The sequence below is a fragment of the Arvicanthis niloticus genome, chromosome 9 (assembly GCF_011762505.2).
Source record: "Arvicanthis niloticus isolate mArvNil1 chromosome 9, mArvNil1.pat.X, whole genome shotgun sequence".
NCBI classification, from domain to species: Eukaryota; Metazoa; Chordata; class Mammalia; order Rodentia; family Muridae; genus Arvicanthis; species Arvicanthis niloticus.
The window spans coordinates 83,647,326-83,672,924 of NC_047666.1; the positions used below are offsets into that span (position 1 = coordinate 83,647,326).

Below are 25,599 nucleotides of genomic sequence, written 5' to 3' on the forward strand. Positions count from 1 at the left end.
CAGCAGCATTCTCGGGGCTCTGGCCTTTTTAACCCCTCTCAAGAGTCCCCAGAATTCCAAATGTAAACTGTCTTCCTCTGGCAGAATCACACCCCTGCCAGAGCATGAGACAAATCACAATCATCTGCTGTGGGCAATCTGTAGCAGCCCGAATCACACACCTTGAGATTAAAACAAAAACATATACACACAAGATAACTGGTTTTTTTTAAAGAAACCAAAATTCTCATTTTATACATGGGTTGAGTTTAGAGAGAAGGGCAACAAATTTTATGTGACACATGCCCAGTGTTGGGAATTGTGGAGTACAGAGGATCCAGTGTTGGGTTGTGTTTTCTTCACATGTTGAATCGTGATGTGGCCGATGCTCTGGGCTTCATTTTCTACTATGATGTAATTCTTTCTATTGTGTTAAAGGTGATAGATCTTACAGGCTGCGAGATGCTCGGTCAACATAGTGCTTGCAGTGTTAGCATGAGGACCTGAGTTTGAATCTCAACTACCCATGTTGTTGGGTATGGCCCAGAATTGAATAGGAAGAGACAGGATGATCCCTGAGGCTCCCTGGATGCTCATTCTAGCCTTATCAGTGAACTCCAGGTTCAGTACACACACACACACACACACACACACACACACACACACACACACATATACACACACACGGGGTGGGGAGAGGCAAAGGGAGAGAGACAGAGGGGAGGATGAACACACATGGCTGGACACACATAGATATGCATGCACACACATATATATATACAGAGGATTATTTAAATCCTAATGCCTTAGAAACGATCCTAAATTGAGAGCTATCAAGTAAGCTCACACAGTAACAGGATTTAAAAGAAAACCAGGAATTTCTGTTTGTGTGCAGCTTATGTAACTCTGCAGATTTGATTTCAAATGCATTTTCTTACATTTCGTTTTATGTATATGAGTGTTTTGCCTGGTTGTATGTCTGTGTACCACAGAAGCCAGAGGACTGTACAAGATTTTCTGGGACTAGAGTCCTGAGCAGCAAGTGCTTCTCAACCACAGAGCTACCTCTCCAGCCCCTCGGAATGCATTTTTGCTTGTATTTTCGAACAGAACCCGGAATTAATGTCATGTGATGCAATGTATGCATATTTGAGCTTTTAAAAAAATCCACCTTTTGGGGCTGGGATGTAGGTCACAGTGGTAGAGAACTTTCCCGGCAGGCACAGGGCCCTGGGTTTGATCCTCAGCACTGGTAGTGGGTGTGGGGAGGTGTGGAGAATCAATCTTTTACAAGGAAAGGGTATTTATCTTATGTGTGTGTGTAAAGGAATGTCCAAAGTGACATAACCGATACTGACTGTGTGTCTGCTATCTCAACAGGATAGATTAATAGGACAGAATTTGTTTGACTTCTTACACCCAAAAGATGTCGCCAAAGTAAAGGAACAGCTTTCTTTTGAAGGTTCACCAAGAGAGAAACCCATAGACACCAAAAGTGAGTTCTTCCTTCAGAGTCTCTGTCCTGGCTTCTTTTTTATTGTTATGATAAACTACCACGGCAAAAGCAACCTACTGAACAAAGGGCTGTTTTTACAGCTTCCTGTTCCAGAGAGATAGAAACTACCACTGTGGGGAAAACAGTGTGGAAGCTGGACAGACAACTGGCCGATTACAAGTTTATCCACATATAGGAAGTAGAGGGAGGGAGGGAGGGAGGGAGGGAGGGAGGGAGGGAGGGAGGGAGGGAGGGAGGGGAGGAGAGAGGAAAGAGAGGAAAGAGAGGAGAGAAGGAAGAAGAATTCTTTTACTCTACAGACATATACACTAAATATATTCATGTGAAGATAATCTTGTGGGAATATATGATTGCTTACAGTTTCAATCCAAATAAGAGTTTTATAAGACAATATTACTTGAGGTTAAAAAGTTGCTGGGGTTTTATTCTGTTTTGTAGATGGCCCAGACTTTCCTGGTATGAAAGGTCTTGTATAATTGGGCTTAGGAAATATACATATTCATTATCCAAAGATACCTGACTTATGAAAATGTTTAGTGCCAAGTGAGTACCTGTGATCTAGACACAGCAGTAAGAGGTGACACTACTTAATAGAAGCTGCAGCTTTTGCAGATGATCCGGGTTCTGTACCCGGCACACACGGAATTGTGTGCTGGAATCTTGCCTGGAATTGCAGCTCCAGACCATCTGATGCCCTCTCCTGGCCTCCATGGGCACACACAGGCAGGCACTTGGTGCACAGATACTCACTTAGATAAGTACAACATACATAAAATAAAAATAGGTTTTTAAAAATTAAAGGAAGAATTACCTAGCCTGTTTTAAATTTTTGTTTGAGACAGGTTTTACCAAGTAGCCTTTGTGATCTGCAGCTCCCTGTGTAGACCAGGCTGGCCTTGAACTCACAGAGATCTGCCAGACTCATAGGTACTGGAATTAAAGGCATAGTTTTTGGTACATTCTACAATCCCAGCGTTCAGGGAGGCCGAGGCAGAAGAATAATGAATTCAAGGCCATCCTGGGCTAAAAGTAAGAACATTTCTCAATAACAAAAACCACCCCCACCCTGCCCCAAACAAGAGTGGTGGGCTAAGCTAGAGACGTTTGTTGTACTTGAGTTTTTCTTCATTTTAAAATTTTCATTCCATTTCAACTGTATTGTCCACTCCCTGAAGGATGTATTATGGTAAATTGCAAGTGTTTTAAATTGTTGAGTGTGGTGATGCGTGCCTGCGACTCCAACAGTGTAAAGTAGGGGGTCCGTTGGGGAATACTGATGTTTGAGGCCAACGGACCTACACTCTCACCTCGAAAACAAACTGCCAAGCAAACACAAAATGAATATAGTTGACTATGGTAAAGCACTAGAAGGGACTGGAAAGCTAACTATGCTTGCTGCTCTTCCTGAAGACCCGAGCTGGTTCCCAGTCAGGCCAGTCATAACCACCGCGACACTTGGGCATGCGCACGAGCATGCGCGCACGCATGAGCACGTGCAAAGATGAATCTCCTTTTTAAGGGAAGAAGAGTGAAAGGAAAGGGTTGTAAGCACGTCTGTGATTATTCTGTTCTCATTCCTGCTGCTGGAAAAGCCTCTCCTCAGGTTCACAGTCACCCCCACTCTGGGCGACCACGCATGCATTCTGGCTCCAGACGATCTTTCTTCTTTAGAATGAAGAGCTGTACAGTCCCCGTCAAAGAAGAGCACCGATGTTCATCCTGCTCAAAGAAGAAAGGTGAGACTCCCGGGAGAGCCACTGATTCAGAGCCCGGTGCAAAACGCAAGGTCCTAAGTAGTTTCTATCCAGGAAAAAGTAAACTCCATAGTCAAGGCAAGAAATAGAATCTACGTAAGATTGTTTTTACACTGAAGTTATTCGTACTGACTCACCACCAGGTGCACATCCTGTTGTGCTGCTGAACCTGTAGCAGACACAGCTTTAGTTAGATTTGGGGCCAGACGTGATGGCCTAGGCCTTGGGGTGTAGTTAGCACTCAAAAATAAAGTAGTAAAATAAAAACTCAAACAATAACAAAGTTCAATCTCTTTTTTAAAAAAAGTTTTTGTTTGTTTGTTAGTTTTTATATTTTGTGTTTCGTTTTTGTTTTGAGACAGGGTCTCACTTTGTAGCTTTACGAAGGAACTCACTATGTAGACCAGGCTAGCCTCAAATTCACATATCCGTCTATCTCTGATGTAGACCAGGCTAGCCTCAAATTCACAGATCTGTCTCTGCCTCCTGTGTTCTGGGATTAAAGGTGCATGCTACTATACCCAGCCCTAAAATACATTTTTAATCTTACTTTTTAAGTGTGTGTGTGTATATGTGTGTGTGTGTATGTGTGTGTGTGTAGTGTGTGTAGTATGTGTGTGCACACACACACATGCCTACACATATAATTCCAGTGCCCGAAGAGGCCATCAGATTCCCTGGGGCTGAAATTACAGTCAGCTGTGGGCTGCCTGATGAATGTGCTGAGAACTGAACCAGAGTCCTCTGAAAGAACACAGGCCCTCCTAACTCCTGAACCATCTCTCCAGCCTCCTGCTTGCTTCTTTCTGAGACAGAGTCTTACTGTGTAGTCCAGTCTTCATCCTCCTGCCTCAGCCTCCCTAGTGCTGAGATTTAAGTTATGGACTACCACACCTGGCTTAAAGGGATCTTGTATAAAGGATCACATGACTCTATTTATTTACAGATTTTGGCTCAAATCCTTTTTATAATCACGCATGAAGAAAATCACCCACGTTCACACACTTAGCATTTACTCTGAAAGCATTCCCCGAGTCTCAGTCTTAGAATCAAGGAGACACGTGAGAGGTTTAGTAAATGCCCAGGCATCTACCTGCTGCCCTCGGCTCTGTGTGACGCAGAGCTGTCCCCAGTGATTGCTGTTTTAACTACAGGTAGACCAGTTATTTGTGTATGAGAGTGAATGAATACACGGTGCTTGTCCTTCTGAGTTTACGTAACACAGTGTCCTCAGGTCTCATCTGGTTTTTCTTTCTGTGTGTGAGCAGCACTGCCTTGCTTGCACACGCCATATCTGCTCTTTATCTCTGTGTCTGTTGACAGGTCCTTGTGCTTATTCCTCTCTTAGCTAGTGAGATTGTGTGCTTTAAACATGGGGGGGTTGCGTATCTCTTTGGATACGCAAACTTTGTTTGGATACGTTGTTTCTTTGGAAATATACCCAGAAGTGGGGTAGCTGGATCTCATCCTGTAGCTTTTTGAAGAATTTCTATACTGTTTCCATACAGGCTATTAGCAATGCCTCTGCATGACTGTGTGTCTCCCTCTTTCTCCACAGACTCCCCATAGTCTGTTATTTGTCCTTTTGATCACAGCTGTTTTAACTGCGACAAAGTGGTATTTCTTCTTTCGAGCAGGGTCTTAGTTAAGGTTTCTGTTGCTACAGTGAAATTCCATGACCAAGAAGCTAGCTGGGGAAGAAGTGGGTTTGTTTGGCCTACACTTCCGCATTTTAGCCCATCACTGAAGGAAGCCAGGACAGGAAGTCAAGCAGGCTTGGAACCTGGAGGCAGGAGCTGTTGCAGAGGCCATGGAGGAATGCTGCTAACTGGCTTGCTCCTCATCTTTCTGTTCTTTACTTTGTTTGTTTGTTTTCTCCCCTTGAGATAGGGTTTCTCTGTGTAGCCCTGGATTTCATGGAACTCTCTCTGTAGACCAGGCTGGCCTCAAACTCAGAGATCCATCTGCCTCTGCCTCCCGAGTGCTAGGGTTAAAGGCATGTGCCACTACTCAGCTGTTCAGTCTGCTTTCTTACAGAACCCAGGACAGCTGGCCCAGGGATAGCCTCACCCACAATGGGCTGGGCCTTCCTCCATCAATCACCCATTTTAAAAAATGTCTCACGTGCCTGCCTACAGCCCAGTCTTATGGAGGCATTGTCTTAATGAAGGTTCCCACCTCTCAGACGACTTTAGCTTGTATCAAGTTGGCATAAATTGTCAGCACAGGTAGAGACTCTTTGGATGGTTTGATCCTTGTTAAGTTTATACATTCTTTATATTTGCTGGATGCCAACCCCTGCCAGATGAGTCAGCATCAACAGTCTCTCCTAGTTCCTGGGTTGTGTTTTCCTTTGTTGACTGTTGTTCCCTGTGCTGTGGACAAGATTTGAACCAAGTTGGCTGTTGTGTTCTCTGCTTTGGGGATCGATCCAGGAAAAGATTCCCTGTCCCAGCGTCTGAGGTATCTGCTGTGTTTCCTATATCAGTGGCATCAGAAGTCAGTCCTACCCTGGGGTCTGCACACACTTTTCATTGGCCGCTGTGCTTGCAGAGAACGAGAGAGGGCGGATGTGGGGGAGGGAGGGGTAGAGAAGGGGCGTGGCTGGCTTTTCCAGCACTGTTTGTTGATGAAGCTGTCATTTCTCAAACGAAAGTTCTCAGGACAGTGTTGAGAATCAGTCAGCTGTAGACTTCTGGGCTTCTTTCTGGGTCCTGTCCTGTCCTGTAAGTCTGTGTGTTCCTGTGCCATCACCACGCGGTTGCTACCACGACTCAGTGCTGTATTTTGAAGCCAGACACCTCCAGCTCTGCTCTTGGTCTCCTTGGTGCTTCCATGTGAACTTTTAGGCTTATTTTTTCCCAGTTGTTTTAAGAATGTCATTGGCATTCTGATGGGGATTGCATTGAATCTGCAGGCTGCTTTGAATCGAGCCAAAAGAACAAAGCTGGAGCTGTTCGATTTGGGGTGGGTTTTGTTCTTGCTTTTCTAAGATGCCATTGTGTTGTGCATCTGAATTGTCTTCCTGACCTTATTGTTCTTATGTAAACACTCATTGCTATACACTTTCCTCTTAGTCCTTTTTGCTCTATGCCTAAGTTTTGGCCCAGCTGTGTATGTGCGTGCGTGCGTGTGTGTGTGTGTGTGTGTGTGTGTGTGTGTGTGTGTGTAACTTAGGACTAAGTTACCATAGTAAGTCCTGGGCATCTCTGTGGCATCTTCATAAGTGCGTATGAAGCCCTCTCCTCTGAACCCCAGGCCCCGCCCTGCCCTCCATCAGCCCTCTTCTGCTGTCTCCTCACAGGTACATTGCCTTCCCATTTCCATTTGTTTCCAGAACATTTCAAATTCCCCTTGGAGTGAAAGCGCACCGTCCGCCTCCCTGCAGGCACCTCCCTGCATTCAGTTCTCCTTACTGGGTTACTGGCTCATTCCACTGTGGCCAGCAAAGATTCAGGATAGGATTTGATTTTGCATGAACTTGTTAAGACTGGTTCCATGGACCGACACACAGTCTATCCAGAGACAGTTCCATGTCCGGATGAAGGCGATGGACTTGACTGGCACAGAAGCTCAGAGGCTGAGCGCTGGAGCCGGCCTGTCCACAATTAGTCCTCAGCTGAGCGCCAACCCGTAGCCTTCGCTTGTCTCCAAAGTCGAGCGGAGACCCTTAGAGCATCTCACAGGTAGGTTGAGGAGACTGGACGAGTTATGTTTGCAGCGCTGTCTGGTCCATCTCACTCTCTTCATCTCCTCGCGGCTGCTAGCTGTAGCCTCTGGGACCATCCACGTCCTTTTCTGTTCACAACACCATTTTGTTAAAAAAGACTTAGTGCCGAGGACCAACGGGATGGTGCGGTGGGTAAAGGCCTTTGCCGCGAAAGCCTGGCGACACGAGTTTAGTCCCACATAAAGGCGGAAGAAGAGAACAAGTTCTCAAAGTTGTCCCCTGGGCTCCACATTCATGGCACATGTGACCCACACATATCAGACACCCAGTAATAATGGAACCTTTTGTACTGTCGGCCTTTCTGACTTTCTGAGTAGCGCCAATGGCCGTTCTGGTCTTCTGCAAGTCCAGTCACAATGAGCATTTTAAATAACCCGAGTCAGGTTTTTCCGCTGCTCTTTAACCTCTGTGTCACTTTTTATAAGGCCTGTGGCGTGTGTGCACCGTGCGTCTTCTGAGCCTGCCCAGTATCTCTTTGCTCCCATGAACTTTCCTGTATTTGAGCACACATTTTTTTTTTTCCTTTTTTATTTTGGTGGGCCAGTTTGACAAGCCGTTCCATGGGAATTAATTGTTTGGAATTTTTCTGCAAAGTATCTCCCCCCTCCCTCCTCTCTCTCTGTATATCTTTTATTGTGTTTCCAGTTGCTCACCAAATATTTCTGTGGTCCTACTAGAACCACATCTATTTATTAATCATAACCAACAGTAAGAGATTGTAAGTTTCTTCATAATAGACAGTCTGTAATTACTTAGGAGGCTGAGGCAATAGTATCAGGGAATAGAGGATAGCCTGGTGTGCAAAGGGATGTGGTTAGAGGCTAGCCTGGGCTTCGGAGTACATTTTTCTCAAAAAGAAAAAAGAAAAGGAAAAAGCAGAGAAAGAGGAAGGAGAAGGATAGGCGGAAGAGAGAGGGAGAGGAGGGAGGAGGAGGGGGAGGATGTAGGGGTAGCATCAGCATCCACCGTGACCTAAGTGTATTGCTATGATTTTTCATTAGACCATAGAAAATTCCACACCGTCCATTGCACTGGATACCTGAGAAGCTGGCCTCCGAATGTTGTTGGCATGGAGAAAGAGACGGACAGAGGGAAAGACAGCGGTCCTTTTACCTGCCTTGTGGCTATGGGACGGTTACATCCATACGTCGTCCCTCAGCAGAGTGGCAAGATCAACTTGAGACCGGCTGAGTTCATAACCCGCTTCGCAGTGAACGGGAAATTCGTCTATGTCGACCAAAGGTAAACACTCAGTGCTTTGCAGCCCAGAGGCCTCTGGGGCAGCGGAAGTGCGGCTTGGTAGCTCTGTCTCAGTTTTCTCCGAATTAGGGCTTGGAAAGAGGAAGTATAATTTAAGTGAAATATGGAAATGGTGATGTAGGTGATTTTGGTAAGGCCAGAGGGCAAACTTGGCAAAGTGTTTCCTAGCAGTGGGATTGAGTCTGCCCTGCTCCATGGCCGCAGGGTTGGCGGTGGTACCCTGTACAGGCATCAGCAGGACGGCATGGGGCCTTACCTGGGGTCCTATTTCAGTCTGTCTGTGGATGGGGAGAATCAGGGCAGCCCGTAGGAGCCCAGGCTAGCTCTTTCCCCAGGCTGCTTCCCTGCAGTTTCACCTGTGCTGGACCTGCAGCCTTCTGGAAGGCATCACTGTCAGCAACTGGCAAGATGTTTTTTCTTTTTCAAAACTAGGGCAACAGCAATTTTAGGATACCTGCCTCAGGAACTTTTGGGAACTTCGTGTTATGAATATTTTCATCAGGATGACCACAGTAATTTGACTGACAAGCACAAAGCAGGTAGGTAATTCTTTGAATGACTTGCTTTGAGGTTAATTTTAAAATGATGACTTCAGCCAGGTGTGATGGATCACACAAAAAAAATCTCAGTATTTGAGAGGTGGCAGTAGAGGATCAGGAGTTGGAGGCTAGCCTGGGCCAGATAGCTAACCCTTGTCTAAATAAAGAATGATTATATTATCAACTCTCAATTTCTCATTCCTTTTGAAATCCAAACCTTGAATTGACTCTCAAGGCCCTGGTCTGGGTTTGGTGTTTGGTTTTGGTCTGGGTTTCAGTATGGCCCCCTGGCTGGCCTGGAACCAGCATACACCCTCTCCAGCCTCTGGTGATGGAATTACAGACATGAGCCGCCACTACCAACTTGAAGGCTTTGGTTGTGCAGGCTACTCCACTGACTCCAGCTTTTCCTGTGAAGTTCTGCAGAGTAAGGAGAAAATACTTACAGACTCGTACAAATTCAGAGTAAAGGATGGCTCCTTCGTAACTCTGAAGAGCAAGTGGTTCAGCTTCACGAACCCTTGGACCAAGGAGCTGGAGTACATTGTGTCTGTCAACACGCTGGTTTTGTAAGTAGTTTTCTGCGCCCTTAAGACCTTTGACCTAATTTCAAATGTGTATCTCTGCTTCTCTTAAGACACCTTTAATACTGTATGGTTCTCTGTCTATATGACAGCTCAGTTTCTCAGGGGATGGGGCACAGATGCCAGATCTATGTGGGCTAATCCCATATTCATCCCCAGATGAGGTCTGCATTAGTTACAGCCCCTGGTACAATGTAAAGTCATGGAAGCGGTTGTTATTCCAGGTCATTTAGGAATAGCAACGGGAAATAAGCCTCTGTATTTGGGGAAGATGCAGGGTTTCCCCACAGGTATTTTCAGTCCACAGCTGGTACTCCACAGAGCAGAACTTGAGGCTGCAGCGGCCGGAGGTCTGAGAACTCCCTTTGACCATTGACATTAGTTGTTTAGATTAAGCTGAACTTTGACCTTTTATAATCTACCCCTTCATGCTTGGTATAATTCCTGGTGGCAAAAGTAGGCATCCTCATGCATACCTATGTCCTTGGTACTCAGGAGGTAGAGGCAGGAGGATGAGAAATTCAAAGTCATTTTTGGCTACATAGGGAGTTTGAGGCCAGTCTAGAATATGTGAAACATTGTCTCAGAAAAAAAAAAAAAAAACAGAAAGGAAAAGAAAGAAAGAAAGAAAGAAAGAAAGAAAGAAAGAAGAGAAAAGTAAGAGGAAGAGGAAAAGGAGAAGGAAGAGGAGAAGGAAGGAGGAGGAGGAGGAAGGTGGCATATAGCTCAGTGGTAGAGTACTTGCTTAACGTGTACATGATCTTGGTTCAGTCCCCAGCATTGGTAGGGAGAAGTCTGGGCACATACATTTAATGTCAGTACTAAGGATAAAAGGCAGGCAGTTCTCTGAGTTTGAGGTAAACTTGGTCTTTGTAACATGTTCCAAGAGAGCCAGGAGAGACCTTGTCTTGAAACAAACATAAAACAAAAAAGAAACAATGTATTTGCTGTGCCTCTGCCACAAGAAGCTGCCCAGTACAGCCTAGAATGAGCAGAAATCCACCATTGTCCTCCGGGGATGCTGTCCTCTAGGCTGGTGCTCACTGAGCCTGGTGCTCACTGCCGGTTCAGCCTGGCCTGAGCTTTGTTGCCTTGCTAAGTTTTTAAGTAGGTGTAAGGTTTTGTCAAACCAGCTCCCTTTGCTTGTCTGATGCTTAGTTTATACAGTACTAAGATATCTCGGACGGCTCTGCCCCACGCTTGGGGGCCAAAATGTCACGGAATGCTCTGTCAGTGTTGGAACCCGCACTGCCAAAAGCCTTGGGTGCTAAATTGTTAGAGCCTGCACTGCCCCAAGCTGCTTGGGTCTGTAGGTTGGGGTTCAGCAAGAGAGAGAGAGAGTGAGGATTAACTTGAAGAATGGAGACCAGATAGAGTGTGATTCAATCCCGTTTATTCTTCAGTCTCTCTTCTTCTCTCCAAGTCCCAAGTTCCTAGTACCAAGTCTCAGGTCCTAATCCTAGTTCCAGCTGTAATAAGTCTCAAGTCCTTCTCCTAGTTCCAAGTTGCTAGTCTCTTTTCCAGTTCCAAGTTACTAGTCCAAGTCTCAAGTACTTTCTTCTGTCTGCCTCTCGCCTTTTATATGTCTCACTTCTAAGTTACGCCTTTAAGTCTTACCTCTAAATCACACCTTTAAGTCTCACACACCCAAGGGAAAATCCTGGGTATCTAAAACAAACTATCAGAGTGTGCTCAGCTGTTGTAGGCTATTGTAATCAAGTCTCTTGTCAGGGTATATGGCTCAAGATGGCTGCAAGGATGATAGCCGCCTTCTGTTGGCTTCCCACACTAGGAGGCATGTACTGCCCGTGTGCCCTGTCAGCCATTCCAGTACAGTTGTGGACCTTCCTACCAGGTGAACTGTTGAACTGTGAACTGTGAACTGTTCCTGTGGAAATGACACCAGTGTGGTATTTGCCACAGAACCTGATCTTAGCTGACATGAACAATAAAATACAAATGAGTGGTAATTTGGCAAATCAAATACTTGGAGCCAGTATTTTGGTTTGGCAAACAATTTGCATTAACAGATTTCCTGCCCCTCAGGGAATGTCATGTGCTTTTCTGACCTCCAGGGGGCGCAGTGAGACCAGGTTATCCTTGCTTCAGCGTGGCAGCAGCCAGTCCTCAGAAGGTAAGCAGGAGCTTCAGGTTAGGGATTACATCTCACATGCATCATCTGGTATGGCTTCTATGAAGATGTGCTTTTCTGTCTAAAAAGGGAGAAAATTTCCAGGGGAAGTTAGAAAACATTTTGAAATGTTTGGCCAGGCCCCAGGCATTTGGCTATAAGGACATAGGGGCAGGAGAGGTGGCTCAGGATATCCAGGCACTTGTTGTGTACAGATAGTGACCTGAGTTCAGTCCCCAAAACACACATCAAGGTGGAAGGAAAGGACTGACATCACAATGTGTCTTCTCTCTTCCACCACCACACACCTACATCATATATACATCACACAAACATATATCATATACATGCATGCTATATATACATATACACATGTATATCAAACATACACATACCGTACACATGCATATTATATACACATACACACATCATATACACACATCATAAATACGTATATCATACACACATATCATATACACATACACACATATACATCATACACATCAAAACATATATACATCTTACACACACATCATACATACATACATTATGCACACATATCAAAACACATACAGTCATACACACCGACACACATACACACTGACACACACATCATGCACACATGTAAACATACACACACATAAACATAAACACACATATACATACAAACACATATATCATACATGTAAACACATACACATATATACACACATATACACATCACACATGTCATATATACATATCACACATGCACATACACTAAAAACTAAGGGCCTGTGAGGTGGTTCAGCAGGTAAAGGTGTTTGCCTCCAAACTGACAACCGAAGTTCAATCTTCAGTACTAACAAGGTGGGAGAGGACAGACTTCCACACATGGTCCTTTGACCTCCAAGTGTATGGTGTAACCTGCAGGCAGCCACATACATCATTACATCATTCACACACACAATAATGAGCAAGAGACCAAGTTCAGAAGGCACATAGAGCCCATAGGAAACTTCCAGGAACAGTAGTCCCTTGAGGTGCCAGAGCACGCAGTTCACGTCTCCACTGTAGTATAACGTGGTACCACACACGAGTCGCTGCTCACCTGACTGGTTCCCTGCTGGACAGAATTCCTCGTAACCAGACTGGTGTTGCCACATGGTCTCCCTCCAGCCTTATCCACATTGTTCATGGCTTACTGCTAGACAAATGACAGACTATCACAAGGGGCCTGTTTTTCCATCTTAGGGTTTTTCTTTTTTTTTAAAATCACAAGGATGTACTTATGTTTTATATGCAAAATGTATTTTTTAAGTATCTGAATATGGTGATGACATATGCATGAAATCCCAGCATTTAGGAGGTAGAGTCAGGCAGATTAGAAATAAGAGGCCATCCTCAGTTACTTAAGACACTAAACAAAACAAAGCAAAGCCAGGAGGCAGAAACAGGCAGGTCTCTGAGTTTGAGGCCAGCTTTGTCTACAGAGTGAGTTCCAGGATAGCCAGGGATAGACAGAAAAACCCTGTTCTGAAAAAACGAAAAGTAAAAACGGGCCGACAAACAAACACCTGGGGCTGGAGAGATGGCTCAGGGGTTCAGAGCACTGGCCGCTTTTGGATAGGACCTGAGTTTGGTTCTCAGCACATCTTGGTTCACAGTTGCCTGTAACTCCAGATGATTCCATGTTTCTTTCTGACCTTCACGGGCACTGTATGCATTTAATGCACCTACCTACGTACAAGCAAACACTCATACACATGAAACAAAATAAACATAAACAACAACACAAAAGGAACTATGAAATATGAAGTGGTGTTTCCCTGACTTTGCCGTAAGGGTCAAAAAGGAAGAGACCATGCTGGAGGTCATAGGTCATAGCTGTACCCTTGGTGACTCTGTGTAAATCTGTGGTCGCCACTCACAGTGTCTCAAACATTGGGAATTGTGGAATGAAAGGTCATGTGTTTTCTGGTATTTTAAGGTGTGGCTTTTCTATTTCTTTTCAGGAGAAAACTAGGAAATTATCTGAGTAGAAAGAAAGCCACTAACTAGTTCTGTGCACTCTTTAATGTCCTCCACTGAGTTTCTTCTTGTGCTGTTGCCTAGACTCATGTAGACAATCCTGCATCAGTGTGCCGGGCGTATCCTCGGGGACCGTCCTTGGTGCTGGCAGTATTGGAACAGATATAGCAAATGAGGTTCTGCGTTTACAGAGGTAAAGTTTTATTACTGCAAATATTCTTGTATAAATGGCTACTGTAGTTAGACCAGTACATAGATCAGTCATTCTCCTACTTGTGTGTGTATGTGTGTGCATTTGTGTGTGCATGTGAGTGTGCATGCATGTGTGTGCGTGTGTAAGTGTACCAGTTGGTGGTAGGGCGGGACAGGCTAGCTGGGTATGTGCCTATGAGGGCTTGCTTACAGGGGCAGAGGCATCAGATCCCCTGGAGCTGGAGTTATAAGCAGTTGCCACCCAGATAAGGACTTTTATAATCTTATTTTTGACAAGTTATTTTTAACCATCATGTGAAATCCAGAATTCAGGAAGAAAAATTGATAGATTTAATTGCATAAAAGTCCAAAATTGAAGCATAAACTACAGTATTACAATAAAGTTAAAATAAATGAACATAAACCAGGAAGTGTGTGCTTTGTATAATAACCATCTTTAACATACAAGATTTTTATCATAAATACATTAAATTTTATATACATATACTTTAAACTTCATGTACAGCATAAAGAAGAGTTATTGGATAATTTTGTAGGTGGCCAGAGAGTCGACTCAGCAGTTAAGAGCACTTGTTGGTCTTGTAGAAAAGCTACCTGAAGTTCCCAGCACCCCACAAGGGCTTACAGCTGTCTGTAACTCTAGTTCCAGGAGATCCAACTTCTTCTTCTTGTTCTCGTTATACATGTACACATACATGCGTGCAGGCAAACACTCATAGCCATAAAATTAAAATAAATAAAATAAAAACAATTTCTTAGAATAACTGAATTGTTTTGATGCTAAATTGTGGACATGACAAATACAGAGAGAATGGCCAAGAAATTTTAGAAATTGTTCATTTCCACCCATATTTAAATGGATACACACACAATTAAACAATGGGTCTGGAACTTTTTCACTGAGGAGAGTATGCAAGATTTGAAAGTTTTGATAATCCTCTATGTTGAAGAGAGTGAAAAAAAAAAGATCCCCAATTCTTTTGAAAGTGTAAATTAGTGAAATAATTGGATGAAAATTAGACACAATGCATAAAAAATACAAGGATAAACCAGATATGGTACACACCTGTCATCCTATGGTGCTCAGGCGAGATGATGATCCTTCTGAGTGTGAGGCCAGCCTGGGCTACATTCAGAGACCTAATATAAAATAAGATGTATTTAGGTGGGGGCACAGTAGTGCACTCCATTAATCCAAGCACTTGAGAAATGGAGGCAGGAGGAGCTCTATGAGTTCAAAGATAGCCTGATCTACATAGTGAGGTCCAGGCCAGCCTGGGCTACATAGTTGACCTTGTCTAAAAAAAAAAAAGTATATTTACACAGCATGCATGTGTGTGGGTGAGCACATACACAGCTTGCATGTGTGTCAGTGCATACACAGTTTGTGTTTTTGTGTGTCAGTGCATGCACAGCATGCATGTGTGTGGGGGTGAGTACACACCACAGCGTGCGTGTGTGTGTGTGTGTGTGTGTGTGTGTGTGTGTGTGTGTAGTGTTTTTAGCATTCCATGGTCAAAAATAAGCCTGCCCTGAAAGAAGTCAGCTGGTCTCGAGTGCTGAATACCGAGCATTCAGTCTCAGTCTGAGGATCCTTGCTGTTGCTTATCAGTGACTTATGATGCATTCAGAGGGAGAAATTTTCTTTCTAAAATCCTGTCTAAGGAATAAATATTGCTTGCCTCCCTTCTTAGGTTACACTCTTCATCCCCAGAAGATGGAAACCCTTCAGAAGTGAGAGATAATCACAGTGTAAACTGCGGGAATGCCCATGTGCCAGTGAGTGAAGTTAATGTCCTTTTCATTGTCTCAGGCCTTCCTATGAGGACACATGGACCTTTCTGCTGACTCGGTCGTCTTAAGGAGCAGTGTAGGTCAGTGGTTACAGGAGACACTGCTAGAGGCACACGAAAGGGCTCCAGGGTGTGGCTCACATACCTGGTCTTTGTAATGTTGGGTTCAGAATTTGAACTCTGCCTCAGTGTCCTTACTTGTAAGGCAGGTATGAAAATAACATATCCCCTGGGTTAGGTGATGGAATATAAACCAAAAACATCTTTTTGAGATACGGTCCCATGTAGCCCAGGCTGACCCCAAACTCACTGTGTAGCTGAGGATTACCTTGAACTGATTTTTCTGCCTCCACCTTCCCTGTGCTGGGATCACAGGTATTCACCACCATACCACTTAAAACCAAAGCTCTCCAAATGGTGGCTGCCACACCTGCTAGGTGCTCAGAGAGCAGAGCTTTTACGATCATCACAGATTCTAACTCGGAGGCCTAGGTCTACTCATGGGGTTTGAAAGAGATTTAAATAGGCCATGGAATAGGTACCGGAGGCCACTTGGTCAAACTGATAAACACAGCTAACTGAAATTCGTGTTGTATGTACAGTAATTACACCCTGGGCTGGTGGGGTACACTGCACCATCATATAGCAGCTTGGGAGGTGGAAACTGGTGAATTCAGGGCCTGCCAGGCATAAGGAGTAACCTCAAAGCTAGCTTAGGCAATTTAGTGAGACCCTGTCTCAAAATAAAAAGGTTTTAAAGATTAAAAATATGTAAAGGGGTGGATATATAGCTTAGTGGCTGGCACATGGGAGGACCTGGGTTTGATCCCCATGTGGGGTCGGGGACACTAAGCCTGCTACTATCTGAAGCCTGAAATGCATGACAATCCAGTGTGGTGTAGAACAAACAGCATGAGGTGGCCAGTCAGCTCTGAGCGTATAGGAGGAGGAGGAAGAAGAGGAGGAGGAGGAGGAGGAGGAGGAGGAGGAGGAGGAGGAGGAGGAAGAGGAGGAGGAGGAGGAGGAGGAGGAGGAGGAGGAGGAGAAAGAAGAAGACATGTAATCTGGAGAGCACGGGCTGGAAGCCGCAAACATCACATGATACGGATAAAACTTGTATGGAAATATAACGTGTCTTCCTATCTTATTATCTATTCATTTACCAAATACAGTAATCTCATAGAAATGGACATATAAGCCATTGTAATAAAATCTGGCCTCTACATGTGATAGCTGTTCATACACACATGTGCATATGCATGTGTGTGCACAAACACACAGACACACACGTCTCTCTCTCACACACACAGAGGCATGCACATACACTCATATAAAGGGATCTAGGCTTTAGCGTCAGATGCCTTGGTTTGGAATCTGGTGGCTCTCTCCGCTTCAGAAACGGAAGCTGCACGTGGATCTCGGGGTGTATGGCACATGAGTCCTCACGCACAGCTGATGGAGGCACTGGTGCCAGTTGCTCTGACATCACCCATGGCTCTCACTGTGCTCAGGTAGGAGCCGTGCTGATCGCTCTGTCCTGTCTTTCCAGGAGTCCACTAGAGAGCTCTTTTCAGTGAGTCCTTCTGAAACAGAAGGCCTGGGGGCTGCCAGGCAACACCAGAGCACTGAATCTGCCCACTCTCACGGACCACTCCTTGGTAAGTTGTCCCTGTCACCAGACACCGTGTACATTCCCAAAGTCTCCATGTTCAACACTGTGTTCTTAAACACACAGGACTTTTGAAGAAGCAGGTAGTTTTAAAAACAAGATTGTTTTTTCCATCAGGAAGTGCATTCCTGTAATCCCAACATTTAGAGTATTGCTGTGAGTTGAAGGCTATCTTGGGCTACATAGTGAGCACTAGGCTAGCCAGGGCTAATAGAAAGACCCTGTCTCATAAAGCCGCCTCCCAAAACATTCCCAGGATTCACACCTGGACTCCTAACACAATGGGCAGCAGTCACTGTTTTATGATTTTTAATTTTTATTGTATGTGTATGAGTGTTTTCTCTTACATGTATGCAGTCACCTCAGAAAGGTTATTGTCTCCCCTAGAACATGCGCCTCGGGTTGTGAGCTGCCACGTGGGTGCTGGGGATCAAACAGGGTTCCTCTGGACGAGTCCTTGACTGCTGAGCTCGCTCTCCTGCCCCATCAGTTATTCTTGATGTTAAGATGTGTGTCACTCACTAAACCTGTCACAAAGGATTCAGTCGTCAGTTGAGCCAGTTTTGGCTTTTTGGTAATTCAAATAAAGTTTTTAAAAGTATTTTCATCTGGGAAAAAAAAAAGTCCATTCTCAAGAATTACCAAGAAATTAAAAAAGACTCATGCTAAAGAAACTAAAATAAATAAAGTGAAAGTGTAGGAGCCCTGGAGAGATGGCTCAGTGGTTAGGAGAACTCACTGCTCTTGTAGAGACCCTGGTTCAGTTCCCGACATCCAGATGCTGGCTCATAACCATCTGTAACTCCAGTTTCAGGGTATCAAACCCCGAATCCGGGCCTCCTCAGTCACCAGGCACATATACAATGCGCATATATACATACAAACAACACACTCATATATAAAATAAATAAATCTAAAATCTTTATTAAAGCATAAGATTTAATCACTCGCTTACGACGTGACTGCAAGACTCCAGATCATCAGATGCGGTAGCTGGGCTCACGCCTGACTGCACTGCTGTAGCAAATGCTGGTGCCACCGGAGTCGGAGGGCTGGAGACTGAGCGAGCCCTCATCTCAGGTTCTGCTGACTTGAAACCACCCAGGGGCTGCCCTTTACTGTCTTTTAACCGTCTCTGTCCAAACTGTGTTGTATTTCAAGCTTAAATCTCATTTCAGCTTCATTCCCTGCCTGTCCTAGAACTCACTCTGTAGACCAGGCTGGCCTCAAACTCAGAAATCTTCCTGCCTCTGTCTCTCACGTGCTGGGGTTAAAGGTGTGCGCCACCACTGCCCCACTGCCCGGCTCTCATTTCCTTTTTTCTTCTTTAAAAAAAAAAGATTTATTTATTTTATTGTTATGTGAGTGCTCTATCTGTATATACTCACACATGTCAGAAGAGCGCATCAGATCCCTGGTCCGTGGTTTCCATGGTTGCGAGCCGCCTGTGGTTGCTGGGAGAGCAGACAGTGCCTTTAACCACTGAGCCATCTCTTTGGTCCCCCATTTCCTTTGTCAATCTCTGGCTTCTCAGAGTTTTGGAATTTGTTGCTCTGTCTCAGGCTCCACTGGCGGGTCTTTCTTCACAGTGTAGGCAGACTAATGTCTTCCCTGTTCCTGCATGCACAGCCTCCAACTCGCAACTGTCTGGGAGTCTGCCCTTCATTCAGTGGCATGATCTTCTACTAGGAAACACATGTGCTCATTTAAAATGTGTCAGGGCCCTGGAGAGATGACTCAGTGATTAAGAACACTGGGTGCTCTTGCAGAGGACCTGAGTTCAATTCCCAGCACCCACATGACACATCCTCTGGTACTGCATGTACATGGCGCACAGACACACATGTGGGTAAGACACATACACGTACAATAAAATAATACTTTAAAATCCAACTTCTGCAATTTAAGAGCTGTATTTCACCTTCCCTGACTTAACCTGATTTTAAAGACATGTGTTCTGAGTTCCTTCCTGTCGCTGTGATAAAGCAAGAAGCGGCTTAGAGGAGAAAGCTCACCATTCCCAATCACAGTCCACCACTGAGGGGAAGCTTTGGTCAGGCCACAGTCAAGAGTGGACAGAAGTGACTCTCACTCACTTGCTCAGCTTGCTTTTGCGTGCTCACACAGTTCAGGACACAGCCCGTGAAATGGTATCACCCACAGTCAGGGCAGCTATTTTATAAAAATTCCTCACAGGTCTTCCCACAGGCCCAGACAGTCCTTCACTGAAACTCTCTTCCCAGGTTCTAGATTGCAGCAATTTGACAACTAAAGCTAAGACTCGGGGCCGGAGAAATGTCTCAGTAGTTAAGAGCACTGACAGTTCTTCTGAGAGGATCTGGGTTTAATCTGCAGCCCCCACGTGGCAGCTTACAACTGTCTGTAACTCCAATATTTGACGCCCTCACACAGACATACGTGCAGGCAAAACACCAATGCAGATAATAAAAAGCTAAGCCTCACCCAGGTTTACCTCTTGTATCCCAGGTTGAGCTCAGACATGAACTACTGGTTCTCCTGCCTCATGCTGGGATTGCTGGTGTACACCACCATGCCTGGTTTATACGGTGCTGGGCATCAGACTCAGGGCTTCATTCATGATAGGCAAGCGCTTCACTAACAGAACCTTGGACACTGCCATTGGCTTTGCTCTTCTAGGCTACAGTTGTGTTTTTATATCTATTTTATGTGCATGAGTGTTCTGCCTACGTGTCTGTGCATCACACGCATGTCTAGTGCCTACATCTAGAGACCAGGAAAGGGCACTAGATCCCCTGGAACTGGAGTTACAGCTGGTTGTGACCACCCCCCCCACACACACACACAACCCCCATGCGGAGCCCCTGTAAGAGCAGCCAGTGCTCCTAACCTCTGAGCCATCTCTCCTGCCTCACTGACTACAGGTGTTTATCGACCATCTCCATATGCTCACATAACCCTGTGTTTTAACTTACAGGTGATGGTGCCCAGCTGGGTTTTGATGCCCTGTGTGACAACGACAGCACAGCCATGGCTGCATTCATGAATTACTTCGAAGCAGAGGGGGGCCTGGGCGACCCCGGGGACTTGAGTGACATCCAGTGGACACTCTAGCATTTTGAATTTGAACTCTAACATGAGAATCATTTCAGAGTCTTTCCCTCTACTCTTGAGCACTGTATTGATACCTTTTAAAAAATCTCTTATTAATAGTCTACCAATTTTTATATATCTGCACTTTACTCTCACAGGGATGTGCGGAGTCCGACATTTTCCTCCAGCCAACTTTATCGATCCCTCTTTACACCGTGAGCAAGCAGCTTGGGGGTCAGGCTGACATATTTTGGTAAAATATTCTGACCAAAAACTGCTACCAATCATATTGTTAGGGTTTGTTTGTTTGTTTGGTTGGTTGGTTGGTTGGTTTTTTTGGTATACTTTTATTTTTAAGTTTGGGATTTTTGTTTTATCTTGTTTTGTTTGTCTTTTTGTTGTTTTTGTGTTTCAAAACAGGGTTTCTCTGTGTAGCCCTGGCTGTCCTGTAACTCACTCTGTAGACCAGGCTGCCCTTGAACTTAGAGATCCTCCTGCCTCTGCCTCCCAAGTGTTGAGATTAAAGCCATACATCACAACTCCCAGCTTAACTACAATCCCTGGAATCATGAGGCAATGAGAAATCATGTAGAAGCCAACTTTCTAGTATTAATTTAGATTTTTAGAAGGCGTTTTAAAACAGTAACTAACCCAGAGATAGCTCAAATGGAGTAAGAAGTGGAATGATTTAAAATTCTGACCTAGGAATGCAGCTCAGTTGACACAGTCCTTGCCTAGCGTGCACAAAGCCCTGGGTTCAGTTCCTAGCACTGTAAACCATATATGGGGGGTACACACTTGTAATCCTAGCACGCAGGAGTATCATAAATTCAAGGCTAGCCTTGACTACATAGCAAATTGCAGGTCAGCCTGGGATTTACAAAAACCATGTCTTTAAAAATAAATAGAATAAAAAGATTATTTAAATTTTTACCTATTTGCCTTTCTGAAAAGTCATACTTTATTTTGTGTGTTAAGAGGGGGTTAGGGGTGGGGGTGGGGTGCCAGGCTGTTTTCTTTTTACCTATGTCTGTGTATCACTTGCATGCCTGTACCTGTAAAGGCCACAAGAGGGCATCAGATCCCCTGGAACTGGAAGTACAGACAGTTGTGAGTTGCAGTGTGGACTTCTGAGAGAGAAGCTAGTGCTCTTAACCACAGAATTATTACTCGGGGGGTGGGGGGAGAGAAGTCACACCGATTACCTTGTATTTTTTATTTAATTGTCTTTGCTGAGTATACTCACACAGGCCCTCTTCTGTGCTTTACAAATGCAAATTAGTTAATGTGGGATGGAACAGGGAAGCCCTTGGGTTGATAGCAGACCCACTCTTTCTTCTTTGTAGTGCTACATCTATCCCCACCCCCACCCCCCAACACCTGAATGGCCCTCACCTTAGTGTCCTTCTGTGACCCTGCATCCTGCCAACTCTTGGGGCTGTAGAAGATCAAGCAGAACTTCTGTCAGACCTATGACTGGCGAGTGTCACCAGCGTGCTGGGGACCTGGTGTGCCGTTTTGCAATGACTAGGTGCATAAGGATGTGTCAGCACACTGTCTACTTGAGCTGACACATGTCTTTGATGATGAGGGGCCAGCACCCCTCCACTTGAAACATCTGGGTTCAGCATGAACTGAAGAAACCCTGCCCAGGGGTGGTGGGGTAGATTTGGAAGCCTCAGCCTTGAAGAAGCATGAAGGACACCATTCTCTGGAGTCCAGCAGACAGAGGTCCTGCCACACACTTCATTAGGGGACAGCACATAGGCAGGCAGGTTTCTAGCAGCTCCTGTTAGAGGGTAATATGTCATGGTGATGTGTCCTAAAGAGCAGGACGGCCTGATGTTGCACATCTGTAATTCCATCACCAGGAGGCTGAGGCTGGAGGACACCTGTGAATCTGAAGTCTGCCCTGTCTGGGCTACACTGGGAGTTCTGGTCGTCTTAGGCTACAGTGTGAATCCTTGTCTCAAAGCAGAAGCAGGTGGAACAAGCCCTCATGATCTGAGAGGAGCTTCAGGGGCAGGGACCACTTTTTACAATGACTGTACCCCTCTCAGCCAGAGGACACGCCGCTCCTGAGACTCATGGGTAGACGGCCGTGTTCAAGCTCTGTGGATATCTTCACTCCCTTTCAGCCCACTGAAATGTTTTCCTACAGATCCCACTGGCCTGGACCAGAATCCACGCTCCCCAGCCCCACCCCCACGCTTTGTGATACTCTGCCCTCAGATGTTTAGTGTTTTCTTCCAGTGTGTCCTGTTTCTGTTTGGTTGATTCCATTGCATTGGCATGACAGACTTTTATAGCTTTCACAGCATTACTTTTTTCTCCTATATTTGTTAAAATTTTAGTAAGAAATAATTGTCAAAAATTGCATTAAAGTATCACAAAGACACCACTGTAGTCTCTGTGTGTGTATGTGAGTATGTATGTACATATGTATGTGTGTGTATGTGTGTGTGTGTGTGTGTGTGTGTGTGTGTGTGTGTGATGTGCATGTGTGTATGTAGTTTTTGAGACAGGGCCTTCCTATGTATTCTAGACTAGCCTTGGACTCACCTGTATCCCAGGCTAACCCAAAACTTTCTGCATCTCTTCCTGAGGATTACACCACTGAGCAAAGGCTCAGGTTTGGGTTTTTTTAAACCCTAAGAATTACAACTATAATAACATAGCAGAGTTGGAGAAGATCCTGGACAGAAGACCCCATCCACCTACATTAGAGAGTCCCTGTGCCTCGTGGTAAGAGGCTTGGTCTCTGGTCCTGGCTTTGATCTTGTGACTCTGACCCACAGTGTGGAGCCCACGGCAGACACAGGGCTGTGTGTCCATTCCTGCAGCCATTTGCCATGTGTGGGTTTTGTGCTGTACCCGTGGCTGACACTGTACCTGTGGCTGACACTGTACCCGTGGCTGACACTGTACCCGTGGCTGACACTGGTGCTCAAGACAGTATCATAAAAAGGCATGAAATATTGAACTAATAAGTTTGGATTCCCTGTTCAAATGGTATTTGGAATATACGAGATTAAGTGAAAAAATAAAATAAATTGTATGTGTATCCTGTAACCTTTATGTTATTTTTGGCTCAAACTCACAGTCCTGGCTCCGTCTTCCACGTTTTGGGATCACACCCATACCTTGCTCCTTTTATTTCTTTAACTGTGGCTCTATCTATGTTTCCACTGGACAGCAGCACACTGGACATCTTACTAGGTGGATATGATAATAACGGGCAAAGGGTCGAAGGATGAGGCAGGTTATTCCTGGTCCTCAGAGGCTGAGTGAAAAAGATCTCTGAGAATTCTGGTTAGAATAAGGAGGAGGGGGTTGTTTGTAGTCTCCTTTAAAAAGCCATACCTGCAATCCCGGTATTCAGCAGGCTGAGGCAGAAGGATCACTGTGAGTGTGAGGCTTGTCTGAGAACATGATGAGGCTCTGCCTCATTGAAACCAGAATAAATAATAAACTGTCAGTCCAGGTCTGCAGGCTCAGCACTGGAGTGTGAACCCGACAAGATCTCCTGAGCCTATTGTGTCCCTGGGACCCATGTCAGACCCAGGTGGAGAGCTGACTGCATCTGGTATGCCCAGCTGTAGAACAGGGCTGATGTCTAGAACTTTCCAGAGGCAATGCAGATTGCGGGCTGAAGTGGCTACTAGGTGCCTCTCTCCCTCCTCTGAGGGACTTTCCTTGGATTAATTCCCATTCTCTGGGGCCTGGGAGAAGCACTTGTGGCCTCCCTGTCTGAATGCAGTGGCCCTTTGACTGCTGAGTGAGAGATGTTTGTCGGAAGAGCCTGAAGATCCTTCTCATAATGTACGGAGAAGTTCCCGGATATACCAGTCAGTGCAAGCCTCAGAGAGCCTGGCAGGCTGGTGCCCTCTGACCTCTGAGGAGCTGTCATCACCCAGACTTCTTGAGAGAGGATTTGCATTCCACTTCCTGCTCTTTCTGACTCTCTTGCTTGTATATATTGCTATTTTTAAGAGTCTCTGGCAAATAATGAAAAAAGTAAAATTAAATTATATTTATATGAATAACTAGTTTGTAGATTTTTTTAATTTAATAAAGTTTCTCTGCTTGATGCTCTGTGAACTAGTTTCTAGTGTAGAAACAAGAGTGAGGAAAAGGTCGGTGTCTGAGTCTCTGGGTAGAGCAGTCCACACTGATGTGCTGGTCAGTGCCTGACCATTTAAAGTAGAATTTGATACTGGGCTTCCCACTGAGACATAATGTCGCTTTTTCTTATCTCTTCTTTCTGGAATGTTTTTAAAAAAAATTTATAATTTGTTTTTCTGCAGATTTCACTGGCCTGGACCAGAATCCACCCACCCCACCCCCCCCCCCACGCTTTGTGATACTCCGCCCTCAGATGTTTAGTGTTTTCTTCCAGTGTTTCCATTTCTGTTTGGTTAATTCCATTGCATTTGTGTGACAGACTTTTATAGCTTACACAGTATTACTTCTTTCTTCTATATCTGTTAAAATTTTAGTAAGAAATGATTGTCCAAAAATTGCATGAAAGTATCATAAAGACAGCAGTGTAGTTTGGTGTGTGCATATATCTCTGTGTGTGTGTGTGTGTCTGTGTGTCTGTGTGTGTGTAAGAATGTAGTTTTTGAGACAGGGCCTTCCTATGTATCCCAGGCTAGACTTGAACTCACCCTGTATCCCAGGATAGCCTAAAACGTTTGCAATCTTCCTGCACCAGCTGCCAGTTCGAGGATTATACCACTGAGCAATGGCTCAGGTTTGGATTTTTTTAAACCCTAGGAATTATAACTATAATAACATAGCAGAGTTGGGAAGATCCTGGACAGAAGACCCCATCAACCTACATTAGGAGAGTCACTGTGTTGTCCCTGAGAGAGAAAAGGAGGTCTCAGATGGGACAGAGGGCATCACCATTGGAGACCCAGGGAGTCACTATGGGGATGTGAATGAAGATGGAGATGCCAGAAAGAGACTAAGATGGCGGTAACGAACAGGTCACCTGGCTGGGAAGCAGTCCAGGCCAGCATTGTCCTGTCAGAATAGCTGAGTATCTGCCCAGCTATAGTGCAAGAAGCTTACTGATAATATAAAGGCCTCTGTCTCATTATTCAAGAACAAGGGTGGGCGTAGAAAAGCTGGCACCTTCACACTGAATGACTCCCTGTCACCAGGCACTGGCAGCCCCTGCTTTATATCTATGAGTCACACTATTTTTAGATACTGTGCAAATCCACCGTGTGAAGTATTTGTCTTTTCTTGATTGTCTCATTTCACTTAACGCACCATCCTCGAGGTTTGTTGTTGTACCACCTGACTAGGTTTTCTTCTTTTCTGAGACCGTGTAACATT

General features: G+C 45.0%; 1 protein-coding gene across 6 annotated transcripts in view; it reads left to right on the forward strand.

Annotated features, from left to right (window-relative positions):
• Bmal2 (basic helix-loop-helix ARNT like 2) overlaps positions 1-20,437 on the forward strand; it is a 43,769-nt gene extending 23,332 nt beyond the window's left edge. For 4 of the 6 annotated variants that reach the window (XM_076940860.1, XM_076940859.1, XM_076940857.1 and 1 more), the window contains 10 exons: positions 1,360-1,474; positions 3,088-3,231; positions 7,981-8,221; positions 8,672-8,778; positions 9,164-9,347; positions 11,438-11,496; positions 13,588-13,696; positions 15,411-15,495; positions 17,059-17,167; positions 20,135-20,437. In XM_076940860.1, coding sequence (XP_076796975.1) covers positions 1,360-1,474; positions 3,088-3,231; positions 7,981-8,221; positions 8,672-8,778; positions 9,164-9,347; positions 11,438-11,496; positions 13,588-13,696; positions 15,411-15,495; positions 17,059-17,167; positions 20,135-20,271 — 1,290 coding nt within the window. In that variant the 3' untranslated portion in view covers positions 20,272-20,437. The remainder of the gene's footprint in view (positions 1-1,359; positions 1,475-3,087; positions 3,232-7,980; positions 8,222-8,671; positions 8,779-9,163; positions 9,348-11,437; positions 11,497-13,587; positions 13,697-15,410; positions 15,496-17,058; positions 17,168-20,134) is intronic. The other 2 variants (XM_034511918.2, XM_034511920.2) reach the window with 1 other exon arrangement.
• Positions 20,438-25,599: the final 5,162 nt, after the last annotated feature.